Below are 20,721 nucleotides of genomic sequence, written 5' to 3'. Positions count from 1 at the left end.
ACTAAGTGAACCATAATGTTAAAATCTGATCAAACTAAGTTGTGGGTATACAGCTACTCATTAGCCTTTATTATTATCTATATACTTGAATTATTTCCCAAATGAAATAATTTTTAAAACTCTGCAAACGACCCCAATGTATAGCCAGTTGAAGAAAAGAGAAAAAACTCAATTTTAGATGCCAGTCTAGGCATCTTCACTTTTTTGATCCTTATAAAGCATTCAGACACCAGGATTGACATGTTCTAGTCTACTTAATTTATTCCCAACATTTCCTATTTCTAGACTTCGGAAATTTATTCACAGTATAATGAAATCACACTCTATATATCTGTCAATATCTGCTGTATGGATTATACATTCCTAGAAAACAGGAAAAAAAATCTTATTATTTTTTCTTAATTTCTCATTGCTAGGTAACCATGTACCTTGGTTTTCTACCTGCTCTCCCAGCATAATTATTAATAGTGTTTCCTTTCACCCTAAAGTGTACCAGGTGGCACAGTCAACCCATCCACTGCAATAGCTTATGACATACATGACTGCTCATTTTCTCAGCATCTCTAGGTATAAAAGCTTCAAAGAAAAAAAAAAAATCACAGTACTTTTTAAAAACTTAACCCCTCTCAAAACATTAACATGTACTTCTGAACTGCTTTAAAAGCTAAAGAATTTATATGACTTTCCATTTGTATCACTTTAAGAGGAGATAATTCAGAAAAAGATAATTTTTGTTTTATAAATAATGTTTAGAGTTGAAGCTTTATATAACTTTGCCCTCAAAACAAACAAAAAAAAATTCCAAGATACATCAAGAGTCTTGTGTATGAATTTACATAAAACTCAAAGAAGAATCTGAATTTAAGAATAGTAAGCATGAGATACAGAATTTTCTTGACCTAGAACACATTATTTTCTCAACATAAAATCAATTGTGGTCCTTTAAGAGGAATAACTTTATGCTTCCATATTTTTCCATGTTCAGAGTTTAAAAACCACTTAAACTATTTCAGAGTTCAAATGCGAGATAATAGGCACATTACCTGCATTTAAGTTGTTGACTGGCACTTGCAAAATACCTGCAACTTTTTTTAAAATGTTCTGCATTTCTGGTCCAGTTTTGAAGGCTTCTACATGATAAAGAGCCGTAGCATTCCTTTCCACTTGAGTTAAAAACTTCTCACAATGATCAAAGAACCTCATTAATTTATCATTAATTCTTGGAGGTCCACACTCCATGTCTGAAAGGGAAAAAAATAATTGTGTGTATGTATGTATGTATGTATGTATGTATGTATGTATGTATGTGTGTGTGTGTGTGTATATATATATATATCCAGGAAAATTTTGTTAGGAACCCTAAAAACCTATTTATTCATTGACATGTCTGAAATAAGTACACACTGCTCAAGAAAGACATAGGGCAAAACTATTCCCCATTTGTAATAATTGTTAGCTCATGAGAGGATACGCTAAAAAAGACTAAAGAAACAGAAAATATCAAAGATAAAATAAAATGCTAGAGCAATACTACATTATGAAATAAAGGTGAAATGAATGTTTTCTTAAAGAAAACAAAAATAATTAGATATGAATGTCATAAAAAGTGTAAAAATCTATTACCTAAGTACTGTTTCCATCAGGCACAGAAAATTTGAGAAAACGATCTAAAGATTAGCAACATTTCTAATTACAAGGTGAGAGAGAATTCAACAGACAGGCTCTGTTTTACTACTCTAAGCCAAAGTCTAAAAATAGAGTATTTTATTTTCTCAATTAAGTTTCTCAATCCTGTGTTCCTTTACAAAAGACTGCTTTGGACAAAAACTACTGACAATAGCACAAAATGCATTAAAGTTTCAGGTCTTCTGTATTTCATTGTGCTAGATGCTTCTGATTCGGTTTATTTTCTAACTGAAGCTCCAGAATAACTTCCCATTTAGAATTTTATGTATTAACATTATTTCCCCAATTCGGTAACAAATACATACTAGAAAAGCATTCGTAATCATGCTTCAACTACTGGGGTGCCTTTTAAGTTTTCTCAGAGTCATATTTAAAAATACACAGATTCCAATCATCATTTCTCCAATAATTTACCATGAAAAGAACACCAAGTATACATTTCTGTAATTAAAATAAGAAAATTATGCCTAGTTATACCATTTTGCTTCAGATGTGTATGTGAAAATATCTATATGTATGTGTGTGTGTATCCATTTCAGGAGCTCCTGAAATGAATAATTCTGCCAATTTTAATTGGCAATCAGATTACAGTTCTTAAGAAATTACTAGGAAAATAAGTGATCTTTGTCATCTTTTTCTGTGGCCTCAAAATTTCCTAAGTGGATCTGGATAATTCATCCCTGCTATTATCTAATTACTGCTATTCTTTAAATAGAAACAAAGGCATTGTTCTGTTTCTGTAAGAATACAAAATCCAATTCAGTGGCTTCCCTCCAAAGCCCAGATGTACACAACAGGCAAAACAATTGTCTGTAGATAATAATGAAGCAGCTAAGCAAAGGGTTTAATCTCTGATACTGAAAATTGTGAGGGGTGGCTTATCCTGAACTATTTTGATCCATGGCTGGCAAATGCCCATTCTCATAATCCATCTAAGGGCAAAAATTCATTCATCCCAGGAGGTCCAGTAGTCCCTTTCTGGTATACACTATATACATATATAGTACTATATTGAAGTATGTTCTGCTTTCAACGTTCAGTTAATTTAACAGATTTGTGGGAAATCTTCATTCATATCAATGGAAAAAAGTCTAGCTATATTAAAAAGCATGATTCAACAAGTGACTAAAGACAAGTCAGCCAACCGAGTTACCCACAGAGTCATGACAGAGTCATAACACATGACAGAGTCAATGGAAGAACCCCTTGGAGATGGCTGAACGGCGTAAGAGAGAATGCTATTAGAGAAATGACAAACCAGTCTACTTCTAATTTATTTTTTGCTTGGGCTTTTTAAAGCTAAATGATGCCTCACCTCAACTTTGACCTTAAAGCTGATCAAGAAAGTATTAACACTTGTTCATCTCTCTGGCACAAAAATGTCATGTTTTCATTCTTATCCTTAAGTTACAGGACAAATGGAAGCTGTACGTACAGTGTAATGGTTAAGAGACCAAGCTCTAAATCAGATTTCCTGGGTTCATACCTACTCATTTGAAATTAGGCAAATTAGTGTTTCTACGTCTCAATTTCCTCACCGGTTAAGAGGGGGGGAAATACAATCAACCTCAGAGAGCTGTTGTAAGGATTTTGTGAAATAAATGTAGGCATGCCTAGCACATAGCAAGCATTAAGTGTTTGCTATTATTATTATGTGACTTTTAAAACATTTTCTAAGGAAAAAGCATCATTTGAGGGAAAACAGAAGACCTGGATTCTGGGCCTCAAACTAAGAAAGGACAATCAGCAGGGCATTTTCTTAGGCTCAGCTTCTTCACCTGTGAAATAAAAGAGCTCCGCTAGACGATCTCTCAAACTTTGCAAAAGTATTGGTAGTGGAATAAATTAGTAAAGTACTGTGCCATGACCATGGACCACAGCTACAAGGAGAGTAACTCTATAGTACATGCAAAATCAAAATAGAGAAAAAAGCAGAGCAGTAAAGAAAGTTTGAGAGTACTTCCCAAAATAGGTTGTAGGTCTAGAATTAATATCTGAAAAAGCTGCTAAATGAAAAAAAAACAAAAACAAAACAAAACCCAAATAGTATTAGTATCAGAAGTAAAACCTGAGGAAGAAAAGTCCTAGATTTAAAAAAAAAAAAAAAAAAAAGTGCGCCGAACTGCAGAACTAGTCGCCAGAGAAGGAGGAAGGGGAGAGGGGTTGGTGCTCAGATGGAGAAATTAATTTTGGGAATGGGTGATCAAAAACTGCCCTGGCCTGTCTCCCTTCTTACTGGATCCCCCAACGTCTACCACAGCGTCCTGCACGTAGAAAGTGCCAAACTCATCCCTGATGAATGAAAAAATGAACATTATGTACGAGGATAAGGGAGAGAGCCAAGTCCTGAACATCCCATGGGATGGGGGGCTGGGGACAGAAGGAAGTAAGGAGAGGCTGGGACCGGGGAAGTCCGGGATCTGGGGGAGGACCGAGGCAGGGCACTGGCTGGGCGGCCCGGGGTGGTCACCTGCGACGTCGGGCGGCGGTAACCCAGGGTGGTAGTGCTGCCACAGTCCTTGCAGGAAGGCGGCGCCGCTGTCCACGCAGCGGTGCTTGGAGCTGGTGACTAGCTGCAGGCGGCCGCAGTTTTCTCGGCTGAAGAGGACCGGGAAAAGGGAGGCCAGGCGCAGGGCCAGCTGTCGCATGTCCTGCCGCCCCTTCTCCACCAGCTGCCCGTCCATCCAGTCCGCGTACCACAGCGGCCAGTTGGCCAGCACAGCGCCCAGGTCGCCGCCGCCGGCAGCGCGGATCCGGTCATCCCCGGGCCCGCGGGCCTGCAGCAGTCCGTGCAGCTGCCGCAGCTTGCGGATCTGTTTGGTGGTCGGGTAGCGGGTGCCGTGGCGGATGAGGGCGACCAGCTGTACCGGGGTGCAGGTCTCCTCCAGCAGTTGTGGGTCCCGCCGTGGCGCCTCGGGGTCCGGCAGCAGCCCGGGGTTGGCATCCTCGTAGCGAGTCTTGGTGCCGAAGTAGGGGCTGAGCGGCGAGACCACGCGGTCCTCCGGCTCCAGGAGGGAGCAGCGAGAGAGCGACGAGACCAGCGCCACAGCCAGGGCCGCGACGGGTGCCACGGAGACCCTGAAGAGGCGGCAAGGGCCACGGAGCATGATGCACTGCGGCCCGCGGAGGGAAACATACCGGCTCAGTCGACGGCTTCCGGCTCCGGAGGGCAGGGGGCGGGCCCGGCCGGTGCTTCCGTCCGGTGCCCCACCCCGGGAATCACTGCGCGTAACCAGCTCTCAGGATGTGAGGAGGCCGCCACTGCTTCCGGCGTACCGAGAATGCGGGCTGGACGCTCCGAGGAGCCCAGTGGCCCTGTGGCTCGGGTGAAGCCGGTAGAAATCCTCGAAGCGCTTCGGAGACCTGTGGCTTAGGTGGAGCCGGCGTCGCCTGCACCCCCGAGCGTGGGCGAGTTTCCTTGTAGCTGGCGGCGCCTCAGGGACTGACTCAACGACTCCCCCGCTGTTTAAATTCTCTAGGGTGTGAATAAGCCGGGACTCAGCCTTAAGTCTCCAAAGCTGCCAAAACAGGACACCTTTTAAGAGCTGACTTCTGTATCATCATCCATACCCCATTCTACTCTGTTTTTCAAAATGTATTTTGAACCAGCTGCATCAAATCCACCTGAGGCGGTGACGGAAAATGCAAACCCCAGGGCCCGGGCCCAGCATGCCTCCTGGAGCCCAAGATTTACTCCCCCTCATTAGAGTTTGAAATGAATCCCTATACATTAAGGCAGAGGCGAACCTGGAAAGAGTCTCAGTTCTCCAGGAAATTTAATTCCTGAGCTTTTGGTAGTATTCTGACCTGGACCAGCAAAGCTGACATCAGGGGGACAGCACCCCAGAAGAACTATGCTTGTTGATACCAAGGGTTTAGACAGTAGAGACAGCAATCCTGCTAACGGGCGCATTGAATCGTGGCCCAACAGATTTACTCCATTATAAGTATGAGCTGATCTGTGTGAAGCAAACAAGATGTGTATTTACCGCCACTCCGAGTCCAAACTCTCCTCCCACGTAATGACATATTCAAATCAACCCCAACGATTTTTCGTAGGTTTTTGCTCCCCCCAAATCATAAATCTGAAGAATACCTTGGTTTCTCCACTTGAACCCTAGTTCATATGCCAGCTGGAAAAAGAATAAGTATTAAGTCATATGGTGATCCAGATTGAAGGAAGTTTGGGCCATGTTTTTATAAGTGCAGCTTTTCCTTCAAAGACACCATTAAATTGCTCTTGGTAAGTCCGCCTCCATCTTTACTCCTTTTCTCCTTAAAAGTGCCCCTCCGGTCCAGAGAGGTATACCTCTTAATGTTAACCCAGTGAAGAAAATGGTGTAAAATCAAGAATAGATTCCGACTTGAATGCTGCAAATTTTAAGCTGTTCTGTGGCAGGTAACCATCTTTAGAATATGTTCTTTTTTGGTATGCCGTTTTGTGGAATGTCAATGCCTGAATAGTCACGGTCAGTGATATTGTCACAGAACTTTGCTCAAGTTAATATTTATTGAATATCTACTCTGTATGAACTTCCTTTTTAAAAAAATTTTTATTGGAGTAGAGTTGATGTACAATGTTGTTTTAGTTTCAGGTGTACAGCACAGTGATGCAGTTCTACATATACTTATATCCACTCTTTTAGATTTTTTTTCCCATATAGGCCATTAGAGTACTGGGTAGAATTCCCTGTGCTATACAATAGGTCCTTACTAGTTATGTATTATATATACACAATATACAGTGTAGTAGTGTGTATATGTCAATCCCAATCTCCCAATTTGTCCCTCCCACCCCCCTTTATGGACTTCCTAACCTTATATTTTATAGGTTGAGGTGCTTGGTAATATTTCTAACTTCATTCAGCAAGCATTTGTGCTAGACGTGTCTCAATATATTTTACTTAGTATATGTATTTAATAATGATCACCTCTCATGCCCAATCTTTTGAGTCCTCAGGAGCTACCAAGTCTTCCTAATGGCATCACTCCTTCCTAATGAAACAATCTTTAGAGACCCTGCCTAAATATTTACAAAACACTAAATTTGCCCCTAGCTTGATTTTATTTTTCTTCCTCTAATTACTCATTAATTTATGCTGGTTATATACCTATGTAAACCAACTCTAATCATCTTTGGTGTCAAGCCAAGATGACAAATGATAAAATTAATCAATGCCTTCATGTTTTTGGCTAGGAAAAAGCAGCATAAAAAGGACAAAGAGCCCATAAGCTTTGGATCCAGACCACAGCTCAGTGACACATTAACCTCAGAAACCTACCCAAGTTCTCTGAGCCTTGGTTTCCTTACCTGAAAATAGGCATATTAGAACCTACATTGCAGGATTTTAGTGAGAGTCAGACATGATTAAACCCAGTATAATAGGCTGCTATGAATGATTTTTTGTTTTGCGGTACGCGGGCCTCTCACCGCTGTGGCCTCTCCCGCTGCGGAGCACAGGCTCTGGACGCACAGGCCCAGCGGCCATGGCCCACGGGCCCAGCCGCTCCGCGGCACGTGGGATCCTCCCGGACCGGGGCACGAACCCACGTCCCCTGCATCGGCAGGCGGACCCCCAACCACTGCACCACCAGGGAAGCCCTATGAGTGATATTTTTATCATAATGTTCAATGTTGTTATTATTTCTGTACTGAGATGCTTAGGTCTCTAGCAACCATACAGTGTAAACTTACTTCCACCTTAAAGTGAATGACTTTCACAGGCAAGACATGCATCAAAGATCATTTCATAACTTTTCTAATAATAAAAATCCACTCATCTCACTTAAAATGGGTCTCTCATTCTTAAAGCAGTGAGCACCTTTGAAAAGTTTTCATACCAGGCCATGTATTAATTCTCTACCAGCCTGTAAATTGGCTGCCCTTTGAAATAGATGCCCACCTTGTCCAATCAGTTAGTACACAAGAATTTGTATGGTACAAAACATGGCTGCCCCTTTGCAAAGACTGGGTGGTTTCCCTTCCATTATAAGAGGCTGTGGGCATGGCAGCAATGTATTTGACAAATCTACCACAACACAAGAGATAGAATGGAAAATTAATAGTTCAACTTCCTTGAAGAGATGAAAGAGAGTGGAACCAAGAGCAGAGAGAATTTGATTTGGACCAGAAGGAGAGGAGACTTTATCTTCTGAAGGAGAATTGAAAGGATGGATGCACATGTGGATAAATTTGTTGGTCTAGAGGCAGAGAATTCATGGATTTCAGGCCTGGTGGCCTCACTTTCTTCTGTGACATAGGAAGCAAGATTGTCTGAAGAGATGGAGGAATGGGAATTAAGTCCCATGGAATGTAGAAATGGCTTAGATTTGCAATTGAGAGAAAAGGGGAAAAAAGTAGAAGTTTGGATGTTCAGCTCTGAGGATCCAACTGAGAATCGAAGATTTGGATTGCTAATGGTTGTGCAGTTTTATCCAGAAGTAAACATTATCTGTTGTGTCTTTCAGAGTGGAAAAGAAAACTGAACTCAGTTCTACATTTTTCTAATTTGTCTTAAGTAGAACTTCTTTTCTAATCAATCTATTACATTAAAGAATAGGGTAGGTTATTTTTTAATTTTTATTTATTTATTTATTTATTTTTGCGGTACGCGGGCCTCTCACCTTTGTGGCCTCTCCTGCTGCGGAGCACAGGCTCCAGACGCGCAGGCTCAGCGGTCATGGCTCACGGGCCCAGCCGCTCCGTGGCATGTGGGATCTTCCCGGACCGGGGCACGAACCCGTGTCCCCTGCATCAGCAGGTGGACTCTCAACTACTGCGCCACCAGGGAAACCCGGGTAGGTTATTTTTGTCAGATTATTCATAGGACTTTTAAAATGGTAAAGTCATTCTACTCTTAAGATTGCATGATGACATACATAGCATTTTAAGTTACAGTTATCTACTAGACTTTTAAAGAAGTTATTAAAGAAGATGGCCTCCTGGTGAAGTAACAGTAAAGAAAGGAAAAATCTAAATTCTGTGAGGAAAAGGGTAAGCTGTCTATGAAAGGATAGAAAATATTAAGAACATGGTTTCTGAAGTTAGAATTCCTGGCTTTTAAAATTCCAGCTTCACTTGATATCTGTGAGAAAAAGGGTAGGCTCTCTATGAAAGGATAGAAAATACTAAGAACATGGTTTCTAAAGTTAGAATTCCTGGCTTTTAAAATTCCAGCTTCATCACTTAATATCTGTGAGATTTTAAACAAGTTAAACTCTTTGCCTCAATTGTTTTCTGTAGTGAGGAAGATACCTATGTCATGGGATTGTCCAGCAGATTAATGAAACAGTTAACATAAGTGCTTTATATAGTTCCTGGCCCCAAATAAGTATCACTTACTTTTAGTAAACAGAATTAAAATTTCTTATTATCACTTTTAATCAAGTAAACTGACAAATGGCCAGCTCTTCATAGATATCTATTATCTCACAACTACATTAAGCAGCTAACTTTGTGCCTATGCCAAGAAGGTTTTATCTCTAGTATCTCAGTGCCCTGCTGTTTCATCTTTCCTTTGTCGGTTAATGATTCAGTGCTTACTTGTTTTTTACTGCAGTAGAAGAAGCCAACAGAGGAGGGGTCCATGTGTATGGACAGAGCTGGAGTGATCCATGCTTCAACGGCAGTCCCTTCAACCTTGCTTGAATGTGGAAGCTGCATAGATCACAAGCTCCGCAGACTGCAAGACAGCTTTGCTCCAAAGAAGCTGACCACTGTATGGTTCCCCAGCGTATCAAAGCTTACCTGAATTATTTAAGTTGTGTTTCAGTTGATGAATAGAACTTCACGGAACCACACAACAACAATGGAGGTGACCTGCTCTTTTACATTCTCTATTATACCCTGCTAAGGAAGTTATTTTGCAGTGGCAAAGCTTCTTTTCTAGTGTCCTGACAAATCCTAGGATTTTGATGTTGGGAATTCTTCCCTCCCATCAAATATTGGTTCTAAATCCACAGAACTATTTGAGAAACCAGGTAGAAAATTATGGTAAGTTTAAATTACCAATATGCTTTCTGTGCTTTCTATAATGACTTTCAACAAGCCGGCACTATTGCTCAGAAACATAATTTCCTCCAGAAGTCCCCTCCATCCAAAATATATTGTTATCCTGTTACAGAAATAAATAATATTTTCCAAATCCTGGTAAAAATCTTTCTTCTCCCCTATATTTTTCAAGAACAAGCATAGGTGATAGCAATTGTGTTTTAACATCTTATTTTTTTTCTGAAATGTTAGTTTTCCAAAACTGAAAAATATTTTTGATCTGTTGGATCTTTTGGTTGGCTGACTTTAAAGCCATGAGTGTTTTCTTATCATTCCAAAGAATGGAGAACTTTCAGAACACAAGTTTATTATTTCATCAGTTAAGCAATTTTTTACTTAGTTCATTAATGGAAATTTCATGTTGTCTCACTAGCCCGTGCAGGAACCAAACTTCTTTTAGTTTTTGTTCACTGTTTTGTTCTAGGATAAACCCATCTTGTTGCTTTGCTTGTATTATATATCAGTAAATATTAAAACGCAATAATACCTAAGCTAGAAAAGCAATGTAGGCACCTCTGGACTCACACACTTGGTTGCAGCTACTTTAGTAAATAGGGTAGATCACACTACAATTGAAGCGACCTTTATGTTTCCAGAAACAACACCCCTCGTTACCCCACTTTACCTTTCTTGTCTTACATCTTACACTGCCTTGTAAGGCATCTTACACTTGCCTGATTCTGTACTCCAGGAGAAAGTAGTTGCTGCTAAATCATTCATTGGTTAATACCTTAAATGCAAGGACCATGGTGAAAACTTTTTTGATTCCCAAATATTTATTCCATGTCTTACATGAAGTATACTGTCAACAACTATTTGTTGAAAGGGTGTACAAATGAGTGAATAAGTGAAAATAGAACAAACAGGCAGTATGGGAAGCTAAAATAATATTGCTTTGCATTTATGTAGTATAATTATTTTATTTTCCCAGCTATCCCATGATATATGAAGAGCAACATTTATATCACATTGTGGGTGTGGAAATCAAGAGGTTAGTAGGTGCCTTACCTAAAGTCATCCAACAAGTATTTAGTAGAACAAGTTCTAGAATGTGATTGATGGAAACAGAGCTGTCTTTAATGCCTACCCTATTCATGACAAATGAGCAGTGACTACAAAAAGTGTCGCTTGTAGCTGAGGCTAAAAGATAAATTCAACACATAGTGCTATAGCACTTACTATTGGCTAACCACCCAACATTTAGTCCCCCTGTTTCATTGGAATCAATGTGTAAGTATTCACCTCTCAGGAAGATCACTCTATCCCCACCTCAGGAAAAAAATCCTGATTGGTTTAACTCAATCCCGGTAACTCTATTTTTCTTAACGGTTTTAGTTTAAGAAAGAGCATGTGATTCAGTTCTAGCCACTAAGATATGAGGGTCAGTCTCCTGAAAAGTTTCTGGGAAAGGTTTTTGGTTCTAGGAAAGAGACAAATGATGGGGCAATGAACAGTCAACTGTCAATGGATTGGAGATTCTGTTGAGTCAGAGGAATATTGCATTTGGCACAGTAAAATATTCTGGAAGGAATGGAGATAGTATTCAGTGAATGAAATGCTTAATGTATATTTTGAAGGTGGTACAGTACTTGTTATTGATTAAATGAGACATTTTAGAATAAGATATTAAGAAAGCTTAACCAAGGTAAATTACAGAATATAAATCTTTCAGAAGTAAGGAGGCAGGTTGGTTGTTTGGCCTGGGGCACCCAAGCACTGGAGGCTACAGCTTTTTAGTGGGGCTAATGGCGGACTCCGGGAGGGCTCAGGAGGGCTCACGCCAGGCAGTGCTTTCCAGAACTTCTGCTGCCAGTGTCCTTGTCCCCGCGGTGAGCCACAGCCAACCCCCGCCTCTGCGGGAGACCCTCCAACACTAGCAGGTATACATCCAAAAGAATTGAAAACAGATATTCAAATAAAACTTGTACATAAAAGTTCATAGCAGCACTATTCACGATAGTCAAAAGGAAACAATCCAGGTAGCCATCTGATGAATGGATAAAATGTGATATGGCCATACAATTGTAATACCATTCAGCCACAAAAAGGAGCAAAGTACATGCTGCAATGTGGATAAACCTTGAAAATTTTATGGTTTATAAATCAAGGAACTAAGCATGGCCCTCCAGCCAACAACCAGGGACAAACTGAGGTCCTCAGTCCAACATCCAGTAAGGAATCAAATCCCACCATCAACCATGTGGGTGAGCTGGGAACGGCACCCTGCCCCAGTTGGGCCTTGAGAGAACTGCAGCTTTGGGGACACTTGTTTGCAACCTCGTGAGAGACCCTGAGCTGGAGGACCCAGTTAAGCCATGCCCAGATTCCTGACCTGCAGAAACCTTTTCTCCTGTGGAACATCAAAATCACCATAGTGGGGACTTCACTCGTGGCACAGTAGTTAAGAATTCGCCTGCCAATGCAGGGGACATGGATTCGATCCCTGGTCCAGAAAGATCCCACATGCTGCAGAGCAACTAAGCCCGTGCACCACAACTACTGAGCCTGCATGCCTAGAGCCTGTGCTCTGCTACAAGAGAAGCCACCGCAGTGAGAAGCCCGCGCCCCACAACAAGGAGTAGCCCCTGCTCGCCGCAACTGGAGAAAGCCTGCACACAGCAATGAAGACCCAACCCAGCCAAAAATATAAATAAATAAATAATTTTTTAAAAAAATTCTAAAAAAATAGTAAGGAGGCCAAAAAAAAAAAAAAAGGCCAAGACATCCTGGCCCAAAACTTTTGCTCCTGGCTGTAAATTTCTGTTCCTACTGGACTTAAGCCCCAGTAGCTTCTCACCTTCCACTAGCCTATACACCCCACCCTCTACCCCACCCCTAAAAATCCCCACCTCACTCAGCAACTATCCCATGAATGTTATTAAAATAAATTATTTTACACAGGCATTTTGTTTTTAATAGATGCTACTGATGGTTTGGAAAGATGAAAGAGATCAACAACAAAAAGATGTCAGTAATTTAAAATATAATATTAAAAAACTTTATTCTTAAAATGAGAGAGATACACATACAAGGAAGAGAAAACTGCCCTGGACACTAGCATGTCCAATTGGGATGACTAGATATGCTGCAGCCATCTTGCAACCAGAGAGGAGCCAGCTTGAAAACAAAGCTAACACAATGAGATCACACAGCAGAAAATGAAAAGAACCTGAATCCTTGATAATCCTAATGAGCTGATGGATTAAACCTGGAGTATACCTACTATGGGTTTTCTGTTATCTCAAGTAATAAATGCTTTTACTGTTTAAACCAATGTTTCATTATTTTCTGTAGAAAACCAATTGGGGTAAGTACCTATTAACCCCACTTAACCACTTAGGATGTCCTTTCGTGCTTTTCTTGATTGTGCTTAAGTCATCTGAGAGTAACAGAAAATCACAGGTGGTGATTTTCTGATTCCAACCCTTTAGATATTACTTTGGATTCTTGTTCTGAATGATCATAGTTAATAAAGCATAGAAAGCACTGGGAAGGGTAGGAAGTAGTTGGGTAGGATGAGATATCTGGTGATGGAGGTGATCCTGGTCAGGTAAGATGAAGTGTAACCTAAGCAGGAGATGCAAATGAAAACAGAAGGCAACTATTCTTTTTTTTGGGGGGTGGTGGTGGTGGTGGTGGTATTCTAACCTTTATTATTTTTTAATTTAATTTCTATTTTATATTGGAGTATAGTTGATTTACAGTGTTGTGTTTCAGGTGTACAGCAAAGCAATTCAGTTTTGCATAAACATATCCATTCTTTTTCAGATTCTTTTCCTATATAGGTTATTAAAGGTTATTGAGTAGAGTTCCCTGTGCTATATAGTAGGTCCTTGTTGATTATCTGTTTTATACATCTTAGTGTGTATATGTTAATCCCAAACTCCTAATTTATCCCTCGCCTCCACATTTCCCCTTTGGTAACCGTAAGCTTGGTTTCAAGATCTGTGAGTCTGTTTCTGTTTTGTAAATAAGTTCGTTTGTATCATCTTTTTATTAGGTTCTACATATAAGTGATATCATATGATATTTGTCTTTGTCTGTCTGACTTACTTTACTTAGTATGATAATCTCCAGGTCCATCCATGTTGCTGCAAATGGCATTATTTCATTCTTTCTTTATGGCTTGGTAGTATTTTATTGTGTATATGTACACAACTTCTTTATCCATTCCTCTGTCAATGGACATTTAGGTTACTTCCATGTCTTGGCTATTGTGAATAGTGCTGCAATGAACATTGGGGTGTATATATCTATTTGAATTATGGTTTTCTCTGATTATATGTCCAGGAGCAGGATTAACTGACCATAGGGGCATGGGTTTATTTCTGGGCTTTCTATCCTGTTCCATTGAGCTATATTTCTGTTTTGTGTGTGTGCCAGTACCATACTATTTTGATTACTATAGCTTTGTAGTGTAGTCTGAAGTCAGGGAACCTGATTCCTCTAACATTGTTTTTCTTTCTCAGGATTGCTTTGGCTATGTAGAGTCTTTTGTGTTTCTATACAAATTAAAAATTTTTTCTACTTCTGTGAAAAATGCCATTGATAATTTGATAGGGGTTGCATTGAATCTGTAGATAGCCTTGGGTAGTATAGTCATTTTGACAATATTGATTCTTTCAATCCAAGAACATGGTATATCTTTCCAACTGTTTGTGTCATCTTTGATTTCTTTCATCAGCGTCTTATAGTTTTCAGAGTACAGGTCTTTTACCTACTTAGATTTATTCCTAGGTATTTTATTCATTTTGATGCAATGATAAATGGGATTGTTTCCTTAATTTCTCTTTCTGATATTTCATTGTTAGTTTTAAGAATGCAAGATATTTCTGTGCATTAATTTTGTATCCTGCAACTTTACTGAATTCATTGATGAGCTCTAGTAGTTTTCTGGTAGAATCTTTATGATTTTCTATGTAAAGTATCATGTCATCTGCAAACAGTGACAGTTTTACTTCTTTTCCAATTTGTATTCCTTTTATTTGTTTTTCTTCTCTGATTGCTGTAGCTAGGACTTCCAAATCCATGTTGAATAAAAGTGGTGAGAGTGGACATCCTTTTCTTGTTCCTGATATTAGATGAAATGCTTTCAGCTTTTCTCTGTTGAGAATGATGTTAGCTGTGGGTTTGTAATATGTGGCAGAAGGCAATTATTCTGAACAGGCCCTTAGAAAGCCAGTCTTAGGGACATAAGAGCCATATCTTTGGGGAGAGTTGTGAAACCCACATTATACTAATGTTCCTCTCTCCAGGAGAGAAGTCAGTGTTCATGGGATATCACAGGGTTCTTGTCATGCTTGTCCTCTTCAGAAACAGACCTAAGTTCTGATGTGTCTCATGATGACATGATGATCTAAAACTGAGAAGCTTGATTTTAATTTTTCCTGTAAACATGCAAGAGGTCCATGGTATTGCTCTCTTTCAGCCTGGCACAAGTCTCATAAACTAGAAGATAACCTTAACATTCAATCTATGGTAGTTCTCCCCCATGACCTTTGCCCTTTTCTAAACATATTCGTAAAGACATAGTAATATTCTACTGTGAATTATATGAGAGCTCTTAACATGGATTTAAACAGTAAATTTAACAAATAGGCTGCTCTTTGCCTGATGACTCAGAGGTTGTTAATTATTCTTCAATTTTAGGCATTTGGAAGAAAAAATTAATTCCTTAATATATTGTATTCAATTGAGTTCAAACCATAAAGAAGAAAGAAATAATAAGAATTAGAGTAGAAATAAATGAAGTAGAGAATAGAAAAACAATAGAGAGAATCAATGAAACCAAAAATTGATTCTTTGAAAAAAATCAACAAATTGAGAAACCTAAAGATTAAGAAAAAAAAAGAATACTCAAATTACTAAAATCAGAAATTAAAGAGGGAACATTACTACTGACCTTACAGGAATAAAAAGAATTATAAGAGAATACTATGAACTCTATATGCCAATAAATCAGATAACCTGGATGAAATGGACAAATTCCTAGAAATACACAAACTACCAAAACTAAAGAAGAAATAGAAAATCTGAATAGACCTATAACAAGTAAGAAGATTGGATTAGCAATAGAAAATACCCCAACACAGAAAAGCCTAGGACCAGATGACTCCATTCGGTGAATTCTACAAACATTTAAAGAATAAACATGACTACTTCTCAAACTCTTCCAACAAATAGAAGAGGAAAGAATACCTCTTAACGCATTGTATGAGGCTGACATTATCCTAATACCAAAGCCAGACAAAAAGACACTACAAGAAAAGAAAACTACAGACCAGTTTTTCTTGTGAATTTATTGATAGATACAAAACTCCTCAATAAAATGCTAACAAATAGAATTCAGCAGCATGTTAAAAGGATTATACACCAGGACCAAGGGGGATTTATCCCAGAAATGCAAGTGTAGTTCAACACACAAAATCAGTCAGTGTAATTCACCACATAAATAGAATGAAGGAGGGGAAGCACATGACCATCTCAATTGATGTTGAAAAAGCATTTGACAAAATCCAACATTCCTTCATGATAAAACACTCATTAAACTAGAACTAGAAGGGAACTTTCTCAACATGATAAAGGCTATATATAAAGAACTCCCAGGTAACATCATCCTCAAGGGAAAAATACTGAAAGCTTTTCCCCTAAAATCTGTGTTTTGTGTTTGAAAGTCAAACATTCAGAAACCATTAGATGTTCTTTAAAAAAGAATCCATTTTGGGGGCTTCCCTGGTGGCACAGTGGTTAAGAATCCGCATTCCAATGCAGGGGACATGGGTTCAAGCCCTGGTCCGGGAAGATCCCACATGCTGTGGAGCAACTGAGCCCGTGCGCCACAGCTGCTAAGCCTGTGCTCTAGAGTCCTCGAGCCACAACTATTGAGCCCACGTGCCACAACTACTGAAGCCCGTGTGCCTAGAGCCCGTGCTCCACAACAACAGAAGCCACTGCGATGAGAAGCCCATGCACCGCAACGAAGAGTAGCCCCTGCTCGCCGCAACTAGAGAAAACCCACGTGCAGCAATGAAGACCCAATGCAGCCAAAAATAAATAAATAAACAAAAATTTATTTAAAAAGAAAAAGAATCTATTTTCTTAAAGTTTCTGGAAAAAAGAATGTTCTCGGGCTTCCCTGGTGGTGCAGTGGTTGAGAGTCCGCCTGCCAATGCAGGGGACATGGGTTCAAGCCTTGGTCCAGGAAGACTCCACATGCCGCGGAGCGGCTGGACCCGTGAGCCATGGCCGCTGGGCTTGCACGTCCGGAGCCTATGCTCCGCAACGGGAGAGGCCACAACAGTGAGAGGCCCGCGTACCGCAAAAAAAAAAAAAAAAAAAAAAGAATGCGCTCCTCTGTATTAAAACCTCTTCATAATGAACATTGCTACATTGTACATTAGGCACAAGTATTATTGAAGTTTTAAAAGAATTGTTATTGTTCATGCAACTGGAGTATTTAATGTTTATTTCATAAATACATTTTGCAAACAATAGGAAATCTAGAGGACATTCTTTGAAGTATGAAGCAGTGGTGCTCAATTTTGGGGTGCTTTTATTTATCCTCTGTTTTACACGTGAATACAATAAAACCTTTTTTAAGAAATTCAAAATTTTTAAGGAGAATGCAGAAAAGCATTTGATGATCTGGGATGTAGATGAGGGGTGGCTTTTTTTTTTTTTTTTTTTAAGTCCTTTCTAGACTCTTAATGTTTGGGCCAATTACTGTGATGGAGTCTCTGCCCTCAGACCAAATCCCAGTGATAAGATATCTGTTCTTCACATGAGCAATAACTGGAGTACATAGGATAAAGCAAAATATTAAATGTCTGTCACAGTATAGAAGAAGTGAGGAAAGTGTAAAGTGATAAGGTGCTAGTCACCTCAGAGTGGTCAGTTCAGATATGGTGATGCAGCAGAGTAGAAACTTGTCAGAAAGGAAAGGTGTCAGGCAGGAGATAAATATGTGCCCACATTATCCAATGTCAAGAGCTGAAAACTGTTGAATTTTTATCCTGAAGATAGAAATGACATCCTTATGAGAAATTGAACATTAAATAGATATGTATTAAACCGATTTTGCTTGTTGACACATTTGTTTATTTATTTGACAGTTACTGAGTGGCTACGTGGTAGTTTTTAGGCCTTAGAATTAACCTAAGGCAAAATTGTGAAGTAAAAATTTTCATTTCAGTCATTTTACCTCTTTATACTGTGCTCTTTTTTGGATTCTTCAGCCTTCCTTTTCCTCCCTCAGGCTTTGGAGCTTAGAAACTAATAGCATTAAAGCTCCGGTGACAGGAGTGACAGGACTCTAGGATAAAAGATGGTTGTGTTCAGAGGAAGAGAAAGTGTGTGTTTAGGAAAGAAGCAGCACCAAGTTGTAAATTCTACTACCTGTGGATAGATAGAATTATGGTGTACTTTATATTCTTTTTGCTTTTCTACTGTAACGATATGCCTTGCTTTCATAATCCATGAAAAAGAGTACATATAAGAAAAGTAACAGCAAAAGGAATGTGTTAAAAATTATTTCTACCATTTCAGTTTTTTTCTTTCTAATTCTTTTTTTAGTCCATCAGGCCTGCTTTGCTTGTTTGGCAATGTCCTTTAAATTGTTTAAAAACTTTTCCAAATTGGTAAAAGCCTAATGTTTCCAAGTACTACAGACTTCTATAACTATTATGCATCATGCAAACATCATGAGGTGTGGTATGAGACAATGAACATTTTAAGTTGCTTTAAAATTTAAGTATTGGACATTTAGGGTGCTCTCAACTTTACACAGTTACCAATGGAGTTGAACAAATATAACTGGTTAGTATTTTTAACCAAACATTTTGACTAAATCATTGCATTGCTTTGGAGTCTTGAAGGATACAATATACCATGAAGGAAAAGCATAGAGTAGATTAGGATGTGACTGTGTACAACTAAAACGGTACTTTGTCATTTTCCTTTTTCTCATTTTTGAAAGTAGTTGATAGCTACTTTTTCTTTTTCCCTTTCTTTCTCTCAGCGTATGAAGATTACCAGTATAAAAGCAAGAGGTGAAGTTATCTGCAAATATACAAACTTGTATTTATCCATTGGGTCTTCCTGCTGCAGATGACTCTCTTGCATTTTCAGATATTCCTTCTCATGTTTCTTCAGTTTCTTGGTTTGTACCTTAATATTGTAAGCCTGCTCCATTATACTTCTTGCATTTTCCTCTGCCTTGTATCTCTGAATAACTTTAGAAAGCTGAACTCTGAAGAACTGTAAAGTACCTTCAGAATCAGCTTGCAGAAGATCTTCCTTTGAGGTCTTTAGGAGAGCCAAGGCTACGTGAAAGGTTATGTTCAAACCCTCACAAAGTGTAAGTCAATGATGTGGAAGACCATGCAGAGTGGGAACTTGTCAGTAAAAGGAGTGAGAAACCACTGGGATGCACACATATGAGCTTCCAGGTTCAGATTAGAAAAATGGTCGTGGGGGTCCAGTAACTGCTCTTGCATTAGTCTTTCCAGCTGATACAATTTGCAGTGAAGGTCTTCAAAGCTGTTTTTGCAGAAGTCTCATAAATCATAGTCATTCATGATTTTCACCAAAACACAGAATGCTTGTTCCTCTGGCAAATGCAGCTGTGATACAGCAGCAAGAAAAGACTGCCCTTGACAGTACCCAGTGTCTTTGTTGTAGACAGAGTAGGCCTTGCAAATCTTGTAGAGCGATTCCTGGCCATCTCCTCTGGTTTCTTTAAAGTAATCGTGTGCAGGGAATGTCTGATGAATATATCTCTAGTAATAACACTCTCCTGGGCTGAGTCCATTGTGATAAGAAATTGATATCTATCGAGCATTGCCTGGTTGTCATGGCATCCTGCTAATAATTACCATACCTCTGCCCTCAATGCTTCAGGAACAGCACTCTTCACCACAGTGGATAGCCCTTTCTGTCGTGCACCAAGGTTATTGTGCCATCTTCCTAACAATTCTCCCCAAGAATATAGGATCTTCTCAGGACAATGCTTAGAACATCACCTGTTCCACTTGAGAGTTCATTATCACTCTTCTCTTCTGCTTCATCCTCCTAGGGTGACACTGGACCCCATCTGCTAGTAGCAGTGTGATTCGTTCCTCCTTCTCAGACTCTTGCTGTAGACTTACCACCTCATCTATTGCATTTCCAGCATTGGTATGGCCTTTTCCCTCAGACTGTTTCAACCTCATGAAGAAAGTCTCCGTGAAAGTCTTTCTGCTAAAATGCCAAAATCACTTATTTGCAGGGTACACATGTACTGCTGTCTCCAGGTGAAAATAGACAGGCTCCATCACATCCATGACTACCATATCCATTGCCACAGTCCTATACACTCATTTATCTTTTGGAGTTTCTTCATTAAGTGCCAGAAATATTGGTTCATTGGTGTTCCACATGCTGGTGATAACATAAGCTCTTCCATCATAGCTCTTTCCCATGGCTTCCATATCCAGTAGATAAATGTCACAGTTCTTCACATTTCAACCTGGGCTTAATAAGATTCCAAAGCATCTTTCAGCAGCTAATTCTTTGTTAGAAAGTTGCTGCGCTGTAATCACAACCTTCTTTTCTATTCCTTGTTTTAATTTGACAGTATTTAATTGACAGTATTTTTTAAAGTTTAATATTAGTATAAAAGATTATAAAGTGAGGAGTAAAAGTCTTCCTCTATCTAATTTCCCCTATTCAAATTTCCAAAGGTAAAACCATTGTTTCTTCTATATCCAGGCATTTGCTATTAGAATGCAAACATATGTATATATATGTGTGTAAATATGTATCTATGTACACACACACACACACACACACACACACACACACGGGATTTTGTTAATGGTTCCATAGCACTCATTGTATGGTTGTACCATAATTATTTAACGAGTCCCTCCATGATGACTTTTATTTGTTTATTTATTTTTTGGGCTGTGTTGGGTCTTTGTTGCTGCATGCAGGCTTTCTCTAGTTGG

The 20,721-nt window shown here is 39.4% G+C and overlaps 1 protein-coding gene and 1 pseudogene across 6 annotated transcripts in view; both read right to left on the bottom strand.

The window, feature by feature from the left end:
• MINPP1 (multiple inositol-polyphosphate phosphatase 1) overlaps positions 1–4,844 on the bottom strand; it is a 78,305-nt gene extending 73,461 nt beyond the window's left edge. For 2 of the 6 annotated variants that reach the window (XM_032608905.1, XM_032608907.1), the window contains exons 1-2: positions 4,157–4,840; positions 1,044–1,241 (exon numbers count right to left, since the gene is read on the bottom strand). In XM_032608905.1, coding sequence (XP_032464796.1) covers positions 1,044–1,241; positions 4,157–4,793 — 835 coding nt within the window. In that variant the 5' untranslated portion in view covers positions 4,794–4,840. Of the gene's footprint in view, positions 1–1,043; positions 1,242–4,156 lie in introns of all 6 variants that reach the window. The other 4 variants (XM_032608906.1, XM_032608904.1, XM_032608902.1 and 1 more) reach the window with 3 other exon arrangements.
• An 81-nt stretch (positions 4,845–4,925) lies between these two features.
• Positions 4,926–20,337, bottom strand: LOC116741305 (annotated as a pseudogene).
• Between the last annotated feature and the right edge of the window lie 384 nt (positions 20,338–20,721).

This window comes from Phocoena sinus, chromosome 16 (assembly GCF_008692025.1).
Source record: "Phocoena sinus isolate mPhoSin1 chromosome 16, mPhoSin1.pri, whole genome shotgun sequence".
Lineage (NCBI taxonomy): Eukaryota > Metazoa > Chordata > Mammalia > Artiodactyla > Phocoenidae > Phocoena > Phocoena sinus.
The sequence above is the reverse complement of the archived record's forward strand: the minus strand, read 5'-3'. Positions and strand labels throughout refer to the sequence as shown.